The following is a 19,238-nucleotide window of genomic DNA, read 5'->3' on the forward strand; positions in this document are numbered from 1 at the left end:
TGTGCCGGAAGATAAATTTTTGTACTTAGTGCAAAGTGCAGTACCTGGCTCAAAGGCAGCTCAACTTTTGAACAGTTTTCCTGTTACCGCCGCGAATTATCCTAAAGCTATCGAGCAGCTGAAAGAAAGATTTGGTAGAGAAGACCTTCTGGTGCAGATCTATGTAAGAGATTTGCTTGGGCTTGTTACAAAGAATGCTACAACAGGCAGAACGGCGTCGGACTTAGGAGTACTTTATGATAGTATAGAAAGTAAATTACGAGCGCTGGAAAGCTTAGGACGCACCAAGGAAAAGTTTGCTGATTTCTTGGGACCTTTAGTGGAGTCGTGCCTACCTGAGAATATTCTACGTGCCTGGGAGCGGAGTCGAACTTCTGAACAGGGACAGGAAAAGAGTTCTGAAAGAACGCTTGAAAAACTAATGTGTTTTTTGAGGCATGAAGTAGAATCGGAAGAAATGATTAGATTAGCACAATCAGGATTTACTCATTCTGTTAAGCGTCTTAATAAAAATGTTATTTCAGGTAATTCAGATTTAGCAACAGCTGCCGCGCTGGTAAGTACAAATGAAACCAGTAAAGGTAAGCAAAATGTTTGTATATTTTGTGGTAAGCCTCATATGAGTGCTAAGTATTTTAAAGCTGAAAATATGAGCTTAAATGAAAAGAGGCAACTTGTACAAAAGAAAGGTGTTTGTTTTTCATGTTTAAGAATTGGCCATTTAAAAAACCAATGTAAAGCCAATATTAAATGCCCCATTTGCAGTTGTGATCATATAAAATTTATGTGTCCTCAGAATGTTAGTTCTGTAAAACAAAATGACTCTAAGTTGGATGTTTCCCTTTCTAATAACAGTAAGAGCGAGAAAGTTTATTTGCAAACTTTATGTGTTCTAATTAAAGTTAAAGATCGAGAGAGAAAAATTAGAATTCTCTTGGATTCGGGATCCCAACGATCATACGTTGGGGAGAAAATTATGAAGCGAATGAAGGCTGATCCTATTCGACAGGAGAAAGTAATTCATGGTTTGTTTGGGGGGAGGGAAACTGCGCCTGTAACCCATTCTGTTTTTGCTATTGACATAAGCAGTTTAGATAACACTTTTAGGTGTTGTTTTGAAGCTTTTTCTGAAAAAAAGATATGTGGATTTGTTCCAACAATCAAGAATGCTCAGATTATAGAGGAATTGAAAAGCAGGAAAATTGAGGTCAGTGACACATTTTGCGAGGAAAGTGAAATTGATTTATTGATAGGTGCAGATGTCATTGGTAAACTGTTAACTGACGAATACCTAGAATTACCCTCTGGTTTAACTGCAGTCAAAACAAAACTGGGTTGGACGGTTATGGGTAAAGAAAATGATACTGTCAGGGGTAATGCCCTAATAAGTCTTTCCTTGCATGTAAATAATGCTTCTTTGAAATCTTTATGGGAGCTTGAAGTTTTGGGTATTTCCGACCCGACGGAAAATAGTAAAACGAAAAATCTTCATTGCGACTACGAGATTGATTTTCAGAATAAATTATCTATTCGGCCCGATGGTAGATATGAATTAGAATTACCCTGGAAATGCGAATCTACCAATTTATCAGATAATAAAAGCATTGCTTTGACACGTCATCAAAAAATGATAAAGAAGGTAAAAGAAAATAATTCTTTGAAGGAATATCAAGAAGTGTTTAGAGAGTGGGAAAATTTAAATATTATAGAAAAGGTTCCGGAAAAGGAATTAAACAATAAATGCCACTTTTTACCACACAGACCGGTTATTAAGATGAATAGTGAAAGCACTAAGGCACTAAGGTAAGCTTCATCTTGTGAAAAGGGAAAACCATCTTTGAATCAGTGTTTATTGAAAGGACCTAATTTAATAGAATTAGTCCCTGATATTTTAGACAGAATGAGATTTTTTCCTATTGGTCTGAGTGCAGACATAGAGAAAGCATTCTTGCAGTTAGGAATTTCTCCGAAGGATAGAGATTACTTGCGATTTTTCTATCCAAGTGATGAGGGAGAAATAGTGTATAGGCACTGCAGAGTAGTGTTTGGGGTTTCCTGCAGCCCTTATCTACTAGGTGCGTCTATTAAATATCTCTTGAATAATTGTCCATCTGACTTTTTAGATGTGGCTGACAAATTAAAAAATTCGTTCTATGTAGATAATTGTATTACGGGTGTTTACAATATTGAGAAACAAGAGGATTTAATTCAAAAGGCCAAAAGTCTTATGTCGAGAGGCAGATTTAATTTAAGGGGATGGGAGAGCAATGTTGCTTCCAAATATATTACAAAACATTCTGGGGACACACCTCTTTTAGGAATATTGTGGAATTTAGACAATGATACTTTAAGGTGTAATATAAATGTAAATATGATAACTTGTGATACTAAGGTAACTAAGAGACTGATTCTGTCTATTGTACAATCAATTTTTGATCCAATTGGAATACTTGCACCAATAACTTTGCTTCCAAAACTTTTGTTACAAGAAACATGGAAGTTGAAATTTTCTTGGGACGAGGTATTGCCTCATGATTTTGTAAGTAAATTTTTTGTGTGGTTATCTGATATACTTTTGTTGAAAAATGTGGCAATACCCCGATTCATTGGAACCTTTGCAACAGTTGAATTGCATGTATTTGTCGATGCCTGCAAATATGCTTATGCAGGATGTATTTTCGCGAGAAGTGTTGATTCATGCAGTGTAAAAATTACTCTCTTAAGAGCAAAATCTAGAGTAGCTCCTATTAAGAATTTGACGATTCCTAGATTGGAATTAATGTCCTGTTGCATTGGATCCCGATTATTATATTCTGTTTGTAAAGCTCTTAATGATTTTGATATAAATGTAATTTTATGGTGTGATTCCACAGTCGCATTATGGTGGATCAGAAATCCTGGTAATTGGTCAAACTTTGTAAGCAATCGTGTTAAATAAATTACTAAGTTGACAAAACCTGAATCATGGAGGCATGTGCCTGGTAATATGAACCCAGCAGATGTGTTATCTCGAGGTTGCTCTGCTAAACAAATGATTAACTCGGAGTGGTTTAAGGGACCTCTCTGGCTAAGAGAAAGCCCTGAATTTTGGCCTACCAATATTGTTTGTCAGCCGAGCGAAGCTGACTTGGAAAAGAGGAAGGTAAAACTTATTAATGTTAACTTTTCAGAGGATACCACTCCTTGGTATGCAGAAAGAGTTTCTGATTATGAGAAAATTATTCGTGTAACCGGTTGGGTGTTACGTTTTATTTCTAACTGTAGGAAGAAGTCAAATTTGTGTAAAGAATCTAAACTAACTGTTGCTGAAATCATAAATTCCGAAAACGTTTTGATTCGGTTGGTTCAAAGCTCAAATTTCCCTGACATTGGATCTTAATCCACTTGATGTATTCATTGATAATGAAAAAATTATAAGAGTTAAAACTAGAATATTGGAACTCAAAGACAATTCTGAATTTTTAACACCAATTTTGTTACCGAGTAAATGTATCTTTACTACATTGTTAATTGAGTCAGTTCATAAGAAACATTGTCATGCTGGAACTCAAATGCTTCAATCTATTTTAAGAGAAAGATTCTGGATACTGAAACAACGTAAAACTGTGCGTAATGTGTTAAAAGGGTGTGTAATATGTCAACGATATAAAGCGAAACCGATGTCTTGCGAAGTGACTCCTCTTCCTGAAGATCGCGTAGGAGATTATAGGGCTTTTGAAATTTTGGGAGTAGATTTAGCTGGCCCATTGTTTTTGAAAGACGGTAAGAAGGTTTGGATGGCACTCTTCACATGCGCTGTGTACAGGGCAATCCATCTAGAACTGGTGACTTCGTTATCAACAGAATCTTTTCTTTTGGCTTTAAGACGATTCATAGCCAGACGTGGCAGACCACGAACTATTTATTCTGACAATGGGACTAACTTCCGAGGAACGTATAACGAAATGTCTAAACTTAACTGGGACATAATAGAGAATGAGGCAAAAATAAAGAGAATAGTATGGAAATTCAATCCACCAACAGCCTCCTGGTGGGGAGGTTGGTGGGAACGGCTAGTTCGCATGGTTAAAGAACTTTTAAGACGTTCTTTGGGAAAATCGGTTTTATCTTATGAAGAACTGGAAACCTTAATTTGCAATTGTGAGTCGGTAATTAATTCTCGACCTTTAACATATATTTCGGAGAACTCTGAAGATGCTATCCCTTTAACTCCGTCAATGTTTTTAATTGAAAATTGTACTTCGAATGTAGCAGATATAGATAAAATTGACTCTCAGCATTTTTTTAGAAGAATTAAATACCGCACAAAACTTCTTAAAGATTTAAGGAACCGTTTCCGAAAAGAACATTTGGGGCAATTAATAATGAAACAACCACAAAATAAAGTAACCCGGTTGCCTAAAATTGGGGAGATAGTCTTAATAGGCGATGATTTCAAAAAACGCTTGTATTGGCCTTTGGGTAAAATTATAGAGAAAATTCCTGGTCGGGATGGCAAAGTTCGAACAGTTAAACTAAAAACTCAGAATGGGATTTTCATAAGGCCCGTTCAGCGTATTTATCCACTAGAGATACAACTAAGTGAAAATTATTTAGTTGAAGAGCCTAACGTTAACGACGATAAGAAAAACGATCAGACTGACGTACAGCATATAAAACAGAAATTTACGTCGTCAGGACGGCTTGTTAAGAAGCCTAATGTACTAGACCTTTTTAATAGGATAACATATGTTTTTGAGTCGTTTGCCACTGACTCAAAAAGGGGGGAGGATGTTGCATAATCGAGAAAATATTGTTAAGAATTTTATTATTACTATTTTTATTATTATTGTCTATTTTTCAAAAGTGTGTTTTTGTTTTATTATTGTGTGAAGTTGTAACTATATGTCTTTTCTTGTGTGGCAACAACGCTTCTGTAATTCTTCAATTTGAACTTTTGGATGTGTGCCAAGTTTGATGGCGTAATGCTCTGGTGAGAGCGTCGATTGATTGTGTAGATGAAACATGTTGTTTCAGAACGTTATTTCTTTAAAATATGTAAAATAAATGTTTTGTTTTCTGAACTCGGATTATGCAAACGTTATTTAGTTTCAACACCCTCACTAGTAGCTTCAAACTTAAATCGTTTTCTGTTGATGAATTCATTGAACATACATAATATTGAGACACAGTACTTTGAATTTTCGTTTATTATTATTATTATTTCTGTAATTTTTGCCCTTTCTAGACAACATAATAATCAGAGGAAGCTGATTGTTTCCTCGTTGAGCTCCAGTAGGAATTTTGATTAATACATGTATAGGATTTTCCTTCCTCTAGCCACATTAAGGCTAACTAGGTTGTCTCAACAACCTACCCGACGTGATAATTATTTAAATGACTAAAAAGGCGTATCAGCAGCTCCGCGTAACAGAAAGGACAGATGCGTAACGTGCGCCAGCTAGCGAAAACACGCTCTGAATAAACTTCAAGATTTACCCATTTAAATACTTACTTAACTTTAAATTAGCATGCTAGGGAGGAAATGCAAGGGGAAGTTGAGGAGTTCAGAAAAGATAACAAAAATTTGAATTATTGGTTAATTGAACTAAGGGAAATTCTACACATGAGCATTTGTAATCGCATTAAATAATAAACCTTTTGCTATGCTGTGTATGCACGATACACCTGTTGTTATGCTGTGTGTGATCTTGAGTTTGTCAAGACAAGGCCCTTTGTTTGAAACACTAAGCTCAAATTATATTCAAAATGTACTAGCCAGCTTCTTTGCTTAGATTTTACTACTTTCATTTTAAATAATACTGATCTGCGCAATTGCGAGGTTGAAAAGAAGGGAAATTTTTCAATGCGTGTTTAACTGCTTGCCTAATTATTCCGAGTTAACTCGATTCTTCAGAACCTCTCGAAAATAATTGTCATAAGTTAACTCGTGATTCATGGTTCAGGACAGACTGTTTCTTATTTATTCCGGATAAACTTGCCATGTATTTTTGCGACTATGGTGGTGACTGAAAATACGCACGTTTAATGCCATGCCTCTTTCGACTCAGCTTTAATTTCATAAGTCAGATAATTATTTACCAATTATATTGCGTCATAATAATATTATAAAACACAAAAATTTTGGAAAATTATTTGTAGAACATCTTATGCCTTGATGCATTAATTAAAAGTGCATTGCAAAAAATTGCATAATGCTTGCACGAAAACTGAAAAATAAAGTTTTAGTTAAGGACTTAAGTTCAAAACTTTTACGACACATCTGATTGCTCTTCAAGGCACAAATATTAAGAAACACTAACTCAGAAATGTAAATTACCTTCAAGTCGAATTATCATTATTTGTTGCATTATAACATATTTACTGGTGTGCTAATTATTTCAGAGACTAGTTGTATCTAAATTCTTACCCAATTTTTATCAGTTTGTATTCACCATTTATTGCAGTAAGTACAAGCAGATCTTAATATCATTCCTAAAACTCCTTTTAGTCATTTTGACACAGATAGAAGGATGTTTTACATAAATCATCTTTCAAATTAACGAAGAAAATTTATTGTTAATTAGCGGATGGGTATGATTTACTCGAAATATTAATTTCAATACAAAAATTGCATTTAACTGCTCAGTTTTTATTTTATTTCACGTCAAAATTATTTACAATGACAGTTAAATATAAAGTTTCACAGGTCTGACTTAATAGCTATATCAAAAATTATCTTTCTGTGAAATCTTCCTTATAATTATCATTTTTTTATTTTCTGTTATAATCCACGAACAGCAAAAACAATCTATCCATTAACTGATACAAAATCTAAACTTAATTATACAGCTTCTTAGTAGCACAGACATGGCTGTTTTATAAAATTATAGAGAATGGCAATTATCTTCTAAATTTCTTTTGGACAGATGAAGCCTTTTGACCTTTCAGCTAAGGCTTTTCAGTAAGCACTTACAATTTCGGAATATAGGCGATGGAAAATTCAAGTGTGTATGTAGAAGCTTGAACTATATCAGCCCAAACCCCATCTTTTTTATGCAGAATAGCTTCAACTTTTGCGATAAGACCATTTTTGTTTGAGAAAATTCGTGGATTGTATTTCCAAACTGTAATTGTAAAGTGTCAACATTATGATGACACATTATTCCTAGCATGGAAAGGCAAACAGATGCTGATGCTGTGTTCACAATTTTGGGCTATACAAGGAATTCATATAACAAATTCTTCATTTTATAAAAACAGAGAAAAGGAACCATTTGCAATGTTTCAAAATTAGTACCCGTTTATTGAACATGAGTGTAATTAAGATGTTTGCATATTAAAACTCTTCTAAAAAAACCTTCTAATTTGTTTGCTTTTTAATTTTTTCAAGATCACTAAAGCATGAATTTTTTAATTAACTTACTTTTGGATCTCCCTTTATGCTCCATAATATCCTCATAAAACAAAGCATAACCATGCTTGCTTTTTCGAGTAGTTAAAAGCAAATCGTATAACAAATAATGATTTTTGTATTTGTTTAATATTTCTTTAATGAGTGAATGATGAATTAACAACTATTTTCGAAACTTTTAGAATATTTTAACTATTTATTGAATGTTAATTTAGGGTCACGATACTACTTCTATGGGAATAAGTTGGGCTTTGTATCTAATAGGACTTCACAAAGACGTCCAATCAAAACTTCACGAAGAAACGGACAGGATATTTGGAAATGACACTGAAAGGCCCGTAACTGTTGACGACCTTAATGGCATGAATTACCTCGAGTGTGTTCTAAAGGTATGAAAACATTTTTTCAACTTGAAATAGTCTTAGAAATACCCAGTTTGACATAAATTATGCACTATTATAAATCTGAAAGCTAAAATTAAATGCTTTACGCCTCAAAATAGGCAACAGCTCACAGAATTGATAGGTTATCATGGCATTTTACGACGCTCTATAGTAATGTAAGTTTACTACAGTGTAATGCAAAGAATTTATTTGGAATATGTTACGAACGTTTCCAACGTTAAAATATTACGTAAGCTCTATAACATGCCTCTGTGGAATATTTTGTTTGTGTCATTAATTATTGGTAAATCAGTTTTCTTGTTTTGAGAGTTAAAGTGTGCGTAGTAGTACGCATAATTTTTATTGCGATGGTAATAATTTATCTTCAGTTGCTATAATTTATTTTCCTCAAAGGCCTTTCCATAAAAATAAAGGAAAGAAACTAAATCATAGTTTGCATTTTAATGAGCATGTGTAATATCAAAAATAAAATTCTTATATTAGTAGTAATTATTTCCAAAACAATTTTTAGTTCCAATCTTTACTTATAACAATACCTGTAAACTATGATGCCTTGTAATACTTAATGGAACTTTTTTTGTTTGGTCATATAAACTCTACTAGATCCTTCTGAAGAACCTGGCGACTTCTCGCATAGGCGAGTGCTGGCAATAATACCAGCACAGAAGAGGTGTGAAAAATAACCCTTTATCATCTATGAACAGAAAGACAAGTACTTCGTGTTTTACAATAACACCGACAACTTGCCGTGGAACTTAAGGATCGTTACGCCATAAATTCAAGTCTAAAGAGTAGTGCTGGACTAGCACCTTAAGTTAAGACTAATTAGGTTGACTCGACCACCTACTCGGCGTGATAATTATTTAAATCGCCAAAAGACGTATCAGCAACTCCGCGTAACAGCAAGGACAGATCCATAATGTGCGCTGGCTAGCGAAAACATGCTCTGGATATACTCCAAGATTCACCCATTTAAATACTTACTTAACTTTAAATTAGCATGCTAGGAAGGAAATGCAAGGGGAAGTTGAGGAGCTCAGAAAAGATAACAAAAATTTGAATATTTGGTTAATTGAACTAAGGTAGACCCTACATACTGACTTAACGGCGTCATTTACCATATACTAAAAGATATAGGCAATTTTTCTTTGATTTTCCTTTTCAAATAAGCTGTTGTCGGTGTCGCAGTATAAGCATATACGATCAGTTTTCCTTTGAAGTTTAAGTTTTATTGACATTAAAAAAAGCGGGAAAATCATCCCTAGGTTCATTCCTAACCAGAATATTTTGCACTTATAAAATTTTTTCAATAATTCATTGCAATATTTTGCTGAATGACAGCTCATAAATAAACATCTCATATTTCTACTGGCTTTTTGAGATGAAACAGAATTTTTATAGGAAATTTTGCTTCAGTTTTGTGCATATTTAGATGATTGACCGAAATAACGCATACGTCATTATAACAATACGCGTTTCCTTCAAAGTTGAAGAAACCAAATTACTTAAATTAACCAAAGTTCAGCGCAAGATATAAAAATGTATAAGATAATCGATAGGCTACATAAGATAAGCGATAAGCTACATTGCAAACTAACAAACGAATTCAACAAACTTATCAAACGCAAAGCTATCATCTGGACATTTGAAACACCAATTACTGACCCGTCCATGACCTGATAGCTTGCAATAGAAATCTCAGAATCGCCAGGCAAGGAGTAGCTTGAACATCACGCTTAATGTATGGTTATTCAAAGTGTCACAGAGAAATTAAAACTATCTTTATCAGTATGACGTATGCTGCGCCATATTGGTTGTTACTAATACCCATACAACGGACAACCTTTCTCCCTAACAACTACTTCTAAAACGATTCAGGATGCAATACTAAACAGCGAGATTTGTCAATCAAAATGACGAATAGACAATGGCTTATCCATGTACCCCTTTCTTGACATAGTAGGACGCAGCTTGAAACCTGGTCGTATTGTACTGTTTTATCCGACAAGACGCTTCGGATCTTTCAGTGGGTTAGATTTTGAGTGACGACAAATTTAGCATTTTATGGCTTCTGTCTTTTTTCTTTTTTCCGCTTTCAGGCGTCTTTCCTGGGATTGCATATGTAGTAGCGAGAAATATAATTCCTAGCTAACTAAACCAACTAAGATGAAATTAGTTATGACAGCAACGTTAAAATCTACTAAAATTTCTTTCAAAAGAAATGCAAGCAAGAAACGTAGCACTATCAGTAACGTGAAAGAGCTGATATTCGAATCAGTCAATAGCAGAGTTTATAAGAATCTATAAAAGATAGAAAACTGCTACTTGGAAATTATCTACCAATTGTTGAAATAATTTATGATTGCTGAAATGCTTTTTTCTCGTATATTAAAAGTAACCAGTTGTTTCACGGATTAAGACATTTTTTAGCTCTGCAAGAGTTTCTCCATAAATCATTCTCTCTTACAGAGTCCGTTAGTAATAAAGGCACCTAACGGTTTAAAAGACGATAATTTACTGATGCAATATAATTGAAAAAAATCAGAAGTGTTTTTGACGGTATGCAGGACATGTAAAATAAAAGCAGAATTATTTCTATAATTATAACACTTACGTAAATTCATGAACTACTTATTTCTGTCATTATTTGTAAAGATGTTAGTTAAGAGTATATTTGAAAACATTTTAATAGATAAAAACATTGGAATGACTATGAATTTATTTTGAAGGCATAATTAACTCAGATGTTAACTTAGAATCCCATTCTTTTCTTTTCCATAGAAACAATAACCTTGTACAAAACATTTACTGACGTTAAGCATAAACATTTACTACGCTTCTAAATATTAAACATTTACTGTGTTTCTAAATTAATATAACGTACGCTAAAGGGTGATACAGCCCACTGAAACAAACATCTTGCTTTGCAATCATAAGAGTAGTGATTATGTGAAAAAAGGCGCTTTCTGTTTCAACAGACCCACATTATCCAACGGAACAAGAAAACAGGAGGGGTATGTACATCGAAACAAAACCTAAATAAAGATGAATAAATATTAATAACTGCTTTGTATGATGAATCAGAATTACATGAAATGCAAAATAATGCTAAGAACAAAAAGTACAATTGAAGTCCATACGTAGAAACATCAGTAAGTACTGAGATGAAGAACTCTTACTAAAGCTGTTCAAAATTGCGAAGGCCACTTTTTATGCAGACGTATCGCCATCGTAAGAATTCTGTGTAGCGTATAATATATTAGTATGTATTGGAATATAACACTACTATGTATATTGTATTAGTCTGGAAACACTCTATATTGTAAGAATCAGAATTTCGGGGATTATGTCCATACGTTTCTAGGTAATAACGTTATGTCGTTGTAATCTTCGATCCTTTTATAGGAATTTCCATTTCTGCCTAGTTTTTATAGGAATCTTCAAAACTCATCTAGAGGTCAATCTTTGATATGCCCTTCAGTTTAACCACAGGCCTGTGCTTTTCGGTTGTCCCGGGCTGGAAAATCAGATCTCCTTAATTTGTCATGCACGCTCACAAAAAAGCAGGTCGTGCGAAGAATGACTGCGGAAGATGGCAGATGGTACAAGATGAAAGTGAAATGAATGCGGAAGTACAGAAGAATGGGATATTATGTAATTTGAATACGACATATGCAGAATGATAAGAGATTTTTTACTTGATCAGAAATGCTGTACTATGGAACTGTGATGGAAAGACTGCTGGATAATAGTAGAGATGATTGATCGATCCAAAACTAAGATTCAAGGTGAACGTTATGTGGACTTCAAAAAATTATTTCTAACATGGTCCTTTGCGAGATATTTTTGCGAGAAATATGCTAGCTTGGAAGACTTACTATCATCTACGTAGTTTATGACAACTTGTTGCTTCAGTCGAAAAAGGTTCTTAATAGGATTTCTCTATGGGTTTTGTCCACAATATTTGTGATATTGTCTGCGATGTCATCCCTTAACCTAACTAGTTTTCAGTCAAGTCGTATGAAAGAATAAATTTTAGGAATATGACAGAATGCATAAACCGGTGGATGTTGAAATCCTATATCAGTACCCGTTGACAAGTAGTCTATGATAGCCTAATAATGACAACTTTTTTGGCCTTTGTTAATTCTTATAAATATTATCAGAAGCTTTTGAAATTTTCCTATTATTTCGTATGATTAGTCGACGACTGCTTTCATCATCATCGATTTTCTTAAAATACTCAAAATATTGATACAATTCGAGGAGATTTTAACGAGACTTAACCCCTTAACCTACAATGACGGGCATAGCCTGCGTAAGACGGTCGGGCCAAACCTAACCAGAGACATAACCTTTTCCAGAGAATATCTTGTGGGGTTGCTTCTCTAGAATTTATGAACGTAAATTTCGACGTGCGAATGCGACCAAGAACAACTAGAAACTGATCCCGATACGAAGAGATAATAGAAATACATCACGAGCCTTGTCTGTGCTATCTACAAACCGCGACCGCCCTACCAGGGGCGATGCCTGTCATGTTTACGATTGCCCGGATTAGCTTGTTACACAAGTCGTGCAAATGTCCCGAAAGCTGCGCGAGCTTGTTCGGCCCAACATCGATTTCGGCCCAAAATCTTCGAACAATTTCGGCCCAACATCTTCGAATCTAAATCGTAGGGTAAGGGGTTAAATGTTATCCGTATACCATTGCTTCAGCATTTCATAGGGTTCCATTATACGATGTATAATATACATTAGTCGAAAGATACACAGAACAAGTACTGCTTATTAAATGCCAACATTTCTACACTCTCTTGCGCATCCAATCTCGAAATTTTTAGCTCCTAGCATGTGCATCACCAGGTGTCCACTGAAACAGATCAGATACCAACAAAACCTTAATTTTAATAATATACCCCGAATTTAAATCAATGCAAAAATAATAAAACTTACTATATTTTTAAGAATTAATTGATTTCGTGTTTGAATTTAGGAATCCCAGAGGCTGTATCCTTCTATACCTATGATAGGAAGGGAAGTTGATGAGGATACCAGCATTTGTACGTATTTAATTAAATTTGTATTTAAATTTAATTTTAAATTTAATTAATTTATTTAAATTAAATTTATTTAATTAAATTCAATTTTTTCTTATGAAGCATTTGTATGTATTATATTTTTAAGCTATATAAAAATAATATATAATCTTATTTCTTCCAGTATTTCTTGATGTAACATTACTCTTTCTCAGAAAAGTAAATTTTTAGTTCATGTTTATGTACAAAACGGTAATAGGTGGTAGTGGGTAATAAACGTTAATAGATAATAACGGAAATAGATATAAACGGTTATAGATAATAAACGTTACATAGGTGGTATTATATGAAAAGCGTATAACCGGTATTATATGAAATGCTAAATATTACGTAGATGACTTTTTAAATATTTTTTCTCTCTCGAATAGAAACTGTAGCCTGTGGAGTCACGAATCAGTGTATTTTTGAACTCTCACTTTTGAGTATAACTCTCGGCAAAATACTATTAACGTTGTTTCAAAAATTGTTCGTTATGTTAGACACATTTTTAGAGCAAAATATCAAGTATTTGATTACACTGGATTTTAAGGATGCTTTCGATATGGCATAATGGTTAGCAATTATAAATCTCTACAATGACTTCTATTATCCTTGAAATCTAAATTCTGTAGCAAAACTGTATTTCTTGGAATACAATTTGCTTTCTTCGGTTGCTCAATGTTAAGAGTGCCGTCCTCAAGGACCATGCTGCTGATAAGGATTTATGGCAATATTATACGGAACTTTAAAAATTTAGATCTTCTTTACGTCGAAATTGTTGCTTTTGCCTAACTAAAGCAAAAGTAAAACTCAAACTGGAAATATAAGGAAAATAACTGTATTTTTAAATTTTATGGAGTTAAATGGATCATCTTAACAAAATTTAATTCTAATAATGAATCTATGTTTAAATGAAAATGTAATAAAATATGAATCGAATTTGCGTTAAAATATCCCTTAGGACTTACTAACACTTTTATGAAGCCATTCAGAGACTTTTGTTTCACGAAATATTGATTTGGTATTTGGTATTTTAAATACATTTATTAAAAACTAAAAAACATAAATATTTAATAAAAACAAACATTAAATCACGTACATCGGCTCATGCAGAATTACGGCCGCTCGTTCCCCATTGCCGGCCTTAGTGGTAATCAGATTATAGTTCAGTTATTTGATAGGATAAAAGAAAAAAACTCTAGAAATTAAAACAAAAATTATTCTATGCAAGACACAGAATATATGGCGCTAGAAACGTCTTTTAATAGTCAAATTCTCTATTATATGTTAATAAAAATTAGCTGTAAATCAGGTATACTATAAATTATCATTATGTCTAAAAGTCTAACTAAAGTATATAATTTAGTTAGATTATTTTAATATGCATATAAAATTGAAATTAAATCCAAGCACAATCATGCTACTCAAAGCTGTTACTACTCAATGGTAACCTGATAGTCGGGAGTCACATGCAATCAACTCACAGGTCACCAATAAGCCTTGGTGCAGTAAATTTAAACGCACACATAAATTAAAGTTAAATGGAAACACACCATTGCTCGTCAAGTCTTTTGGTCACAAGTGACAGTCGTTGGACATCAATCCATAAATCACCAATGTGTAGCAGTACAATAAATTTTAATGCATTTTAAAATAAATAAATCGAAGGAATTTAATGCCTTTCAAGAGTGTTTCTCAGCTATAACCTACAGGATCATCAATGCATTTGAGGGTCATTTACTGTCAACCCATAGATGGCCAGTGTGGGAAATGCTGTAAGATTATATATAGAAGGTACTTTAAATTAAATCTGAACATACTGGTGTATATGATGGGAATTGATTATTGGTGATCTACTGATTGAAAGTCGTGTGAGGTCAAGCCGTAGGTCACCACTGTGGGACAGCGCAGTAACTCCTATTTTAATTAAAATTAAGTCAGAGTACGTTGAGGTTGATGTATGGCTGTTAACCAGTACTGCCGGTCAGTGCTTGTTAAGGTCACTAATGACCGACAAGTCTAGAGTCATTTAGAATCAATCAGCGTACCAGTCCTGAATTTAAAAAAAAATAATTAAAAATATATCTATTTTTAATTAAAATTATTTATCGGTGCATATTTTCTTTGAAGGCTGTTGGTCGTATGTGGCGTATAGATTCAGGGTCATTTAAAGTAATTCCACCAAAGTGTGGCAATGCAATAAATTGGACATCAAATAAAAAATTATTTTAAATACGTACATATCTTTCAAGGCTGATGAACACCAGTACTAAATTCATTGGTTATTTATAGGTTGAGGGTCAGTTGAGATTAACTAGTTTAATGATGATGGCCAATACAGTAAATTAAAATATAATCGAAGCATACCGGTGCATTTCAAAGAGAAAGGTCACTGACTATCAGTCGCGGATCAGTTGAGGCTATTCCTTAGGTTTATAGTGTGGAATATTGGAAATATGGAATATATTGAAAATGTGGAATATATGACAAATATTTGAGTTAAAATAAATTCGAAGCATAACTGATGCCCGTCAAAGCTGCTGGTCACCAGTGTTTTTCAAGATCATCAGTAACGTATTGGTTGTAGTTTACTTGAGGTCAGCTCATAGGTCACCAATATAGAGCAGTGAAATTTGAATGAATTTTAAAAAAGAAATTAAACTGAAGGACACGGTAGTGGTCAAAGTTATTGATCATTGATCATCTACGTCTTAGTAATCGGTGGTTTATAAATATTAACAGTCAAATCTAAGTCATTGATGTGGCTTAGTTGGGTCAATTTAGATAAACTGTCAAAATTAAATGAAATCGGAAGATTATGTTGACTTTTAACAAAGGAGACAGCATCGAAGGATAATCGAACCAACGCTCATCATTTATCGTTAAAGCCCATGATCACGCTGATTTCCTGTTACACGAGTAACGGCAGTGCGATGTTGTTTATAGTCGGTGAATACTGTTTAGCAAAATTATAGTTACATATAAAATGTGTAAATCTGCTTGTACTCAAACATGTTATGTGGTACATACATGCGTTGATTGTTTATTATCGCGTACACATTCAAAAATATACCAGAAACGGCCAATTCTACCGACAGTTGAAACTGAAAAGTGGGGATAATCAGAAAGTACCTTATATGCTTTTAAAACCTTAAAATTGAAAACAATTACTTAAAATGTGACATATTTTGGAAGAAATTAGAGATCCCCCTGAATATGGTAACCCGGAGTTACATGTCCCATTTTTCCCAGCGTAAATCAGGACGCATGTTGTTTAACAATGATGTATCCAGTAACATCACTATTAAACAATTGTATAATAATATTTTTCGTAAAAGCAATGTCTTAAATATTGAAATGTAGGCAAGAACTAAGTTAGCAAAATATAAAATCAACTTTCTTTAATTTGTAAAAATAATAATATTAACGCAAAATTTTCTGTTTTATTTCTAAAGTTCTTTTCTTTTAAAGATTATGGATATGTACTTCTTATTTTTAGGTGGTTACACAATACCTAAAGGAACTTCATGTATAGTATTAACTTACCAACTTCATCGTGACAAAGATGTTTTCCCAGATTCCGAAAAGTTTGATCCCGATCGTTTCCTACCAGAAAATTCTCTTAATCGTCATCCTTTTGCCTATATCCCATTTTCTGCTGGTCCAAGAAACTGCATAGGTAAAATTTAAATTTTATTTTACAATAATAGCTCGGGTATGGAACGCAATAAGAAAGTAAAGTAATACGAATACGCATTTTTTTAATTGTAATGCAGCTTATTAATTCCAGAATAGTTCCTATAAATCTTTGGATCAATAATGTAAAAAAGAGGTAAAAATTTATATTCTTCTTGCAAATGGCAGGATATTTAATATATTCGTCGGGAATGGTTAGAACCCATATGCCATTCAGCTGCATTGTCGATGAGAATATTCCTTAGTGTTCACTACAGCGGCGACCAAATTGCATTTACGAGAAAGGGAAAGCTACTTTCCAGTTTCGATGGAGGACCAAATGCCATGAAGGACAAATATTATGTACCAAAGGTATTATGCTCTGATCCTCGAATACTTTCTGTCTTCTCTGTGTCATCTCTCTACCTTTATTGCAACACTTCATGATGCTTCTAGTGTGAAAGTTGAAGCGCTGTATTCATGCTTTTTACAGCGGTGTTTGGCGTCACTTACAGCTACAGGCATCTTTCACTAGGTCCGCTGGACACATCCGTTTGGGTTAGATTTAAAAGCAAGGATTCCCACCTTACCATACCAATATTTATGTTGGTTTGTATATTAGCACTGAAAGCCTAATGAGTAAGTTTCCTCAGGCGCAGTTTTCATTAAATAATCAAAAGTAAAAAAAAATTAACTACGAAATTAACTACGAAACTAACTAATTTAATAAAATAGGAGAATTTTGCTTAACTTAAGCATAACAAAAAGTAATAATCTTCACAGACATTAAAACACTGAATTATCGAAATGGAGATAACTTACATACAAATATAAGTCATACATCTTCAAGCATAACTATTTAGGCAATAAGAAAAAACAGGAACATACACTGGTGTACAAAAATTAAGGACGAAGTCGAAAAATTAGCATATCAGCTGAACGAAGAGGCAGAGCGGACAGAAAAACCAATCAGGAGATTAAGTAAGGTGATGTACGGTAGCACATGCGCAGATATGCAGGTAGACGTAATGGGGGAGTGTCTGAGTAGTATAAAGCATTTTTTCGGTGTAAGGTCAGTATTTCTGGCAAAGAGGCAAAGAGATTGCACGCCGTATAGCAGTTAAAATCACACCGAGTTGCTGCCTCAGCGAGAAATGGCGAATAATCAATCTGTTAGACGACATCTGGATGCTTTTACCCGAGGTCGAATCATTGGGAAGTTGGAGGAAGGCCGCAGTGTGACAAGTGTGGCTGCGGAGTTCGGAATTGCTCTCAGCATCGTTTCACGACTTAGGAGACAATTTCAAACTACAGGAACAGCTATCCGGGGGTTTAGTAGTGGTTGTCCACGAGGAATCACACCCGCAGGTGACCGGTATATTGCCAGAAGAAACAGGCGGCAGACAGCGGGAGAAATCATTAGACACACGACACAGGCGACTGGACAACCGATATCGCGTTTTATCGTGGCCAGAAGACTGCACGGTGGTGGTCTGTTTGCACGACGCCCTGTACGGTGTGTACCTCTAACGCCTGCCCATTGGAAAAGGCGTTCTCTGTGGTGCCGGGAACACCGGAATTGGAGAGACAATGAATGGGGACGAGTACTCTTTACAGATGAGAGCAGATTCAGTCTGAGTAGCGATTCTCATCGCATACTCATCTGGAGAGAGCGGGGAAGCCGCAATCCTCCCTCGAACATCATTGAAAGGGACGGGTATGGAGGTGGCGGTGTTTTCGTTTGGGGAGGCATCATGCTTGGTAGTCGTACAGACCTTCACATCTTCGACGCAGGTTCAGTCAACGGGACCCGTTATTGTAACGAGATTCTTCTTCCATATGTGCGTCTTTTTAGAGGCGCTATGGGTCCGCAGTTCCTTTTCACGGACGACAATGCACCATGTCATCGCACAGTAGCTGCCGAACAGCTCTTAGAGAGTGAGGATATTGAACGTATGGATTGGCCGGCACGATCTCCGGATCTCAATCCCATCGAGCATGTATGGAATTTTCTAGGCAGACGCTTGGCAGCTCGTACCTTACAACCAGTAACGATTCCGGAGCTTCAATTGGCGCTGCAAGACGAATGGCAGTAATGCCTCAACAACTCATTGACACCCTCATTCTCAGCATGGGCAGACGCTGTGAAACCTGCCTAGCAGTCAGGGGAGATCATATCCCCTATTAAAGACCGGATGTTTCTTGCTGGACTCCCATCACAGGGATGTTTCGGCCTTCAGTCGCATTGCGCTCCATGCTACTTTTTCAATAAAGCTTCTTTTTATCCCTCTGATTTCTCTTTTAGTAAGTGTTGCTTACATTACTCATGTCCTTACGTATTGGGGATCTTACGGTATTAAATGTGTTGATTTGGAAAGCTTTTGTACAAAGTTATATTGAAAAAAACCGTCTCGTCCTTAATTTTTGCACACCAGCAGTGGCGTAGCTAGGATTCCAGGCGCCCGGGGACAACTGAAGAATTTGCGCCCCTTCCTGTGTGCCAAAAATAGAAAACATTTCATTAAAAAATTTCGTAGCATCAATTTGGCGCCCTCTGGATGCTGCGCCCGGGGACAGATGTCTCCCCTTGCCCCACCTTAGCTACGCCACTGCACACCAGTACTTTGACACCGTACCTGAAAAGAGAAAGTACTAACTGAATTAGACCTTTGGCCGTGATATAAGTAG

The 19,238-nt window shown here is 35.0% G+C and overlaps 1 protein-coding gene across 1 annotated transcript in view; it reads left to right on the forward strand.

Moving 5' to 3' along the window:
- Positions 1-19,238, forward strand: part of LOC118196122 (cytochrome P450 4V2-like) — a 43,229-nt gene that overhangs the window by 19,793 nt on the left and 4,198 nt on the right. Inside the window, exons 6-8 of the mRNA XM_035367523.2 lie at positions 7,609-7,782; positions 12,794-12,860; positions 16,375-16,554. Coding sequence (XP_035223414.2) covers positions 7,609-7,782; positions 12,794-12,860; positions 16,375-16,554 — 421 coding nt within the window. The remainder of the gene's footprint in view (positions 1-7,608; positions 7,783-12,793; positions 12,861-16,374; positions 16,555-19,238) is intronic.

This window comes from Stegodyphus dumicola, chromosome 1, assembly GCF_044657685.1.
Source record: "Stegodyphus dumicola isolate Sdum_Otavi_A_Nest chromosome 1, ASM4465768v1".
Classification (NCBI taxonomy): domain Eukaryota; kingdom Metazoa; phylum Arthropoda; class Arachnida; order Araneae; family Eresidae; genus Stegodyphus; species Stegodyphus dumicola.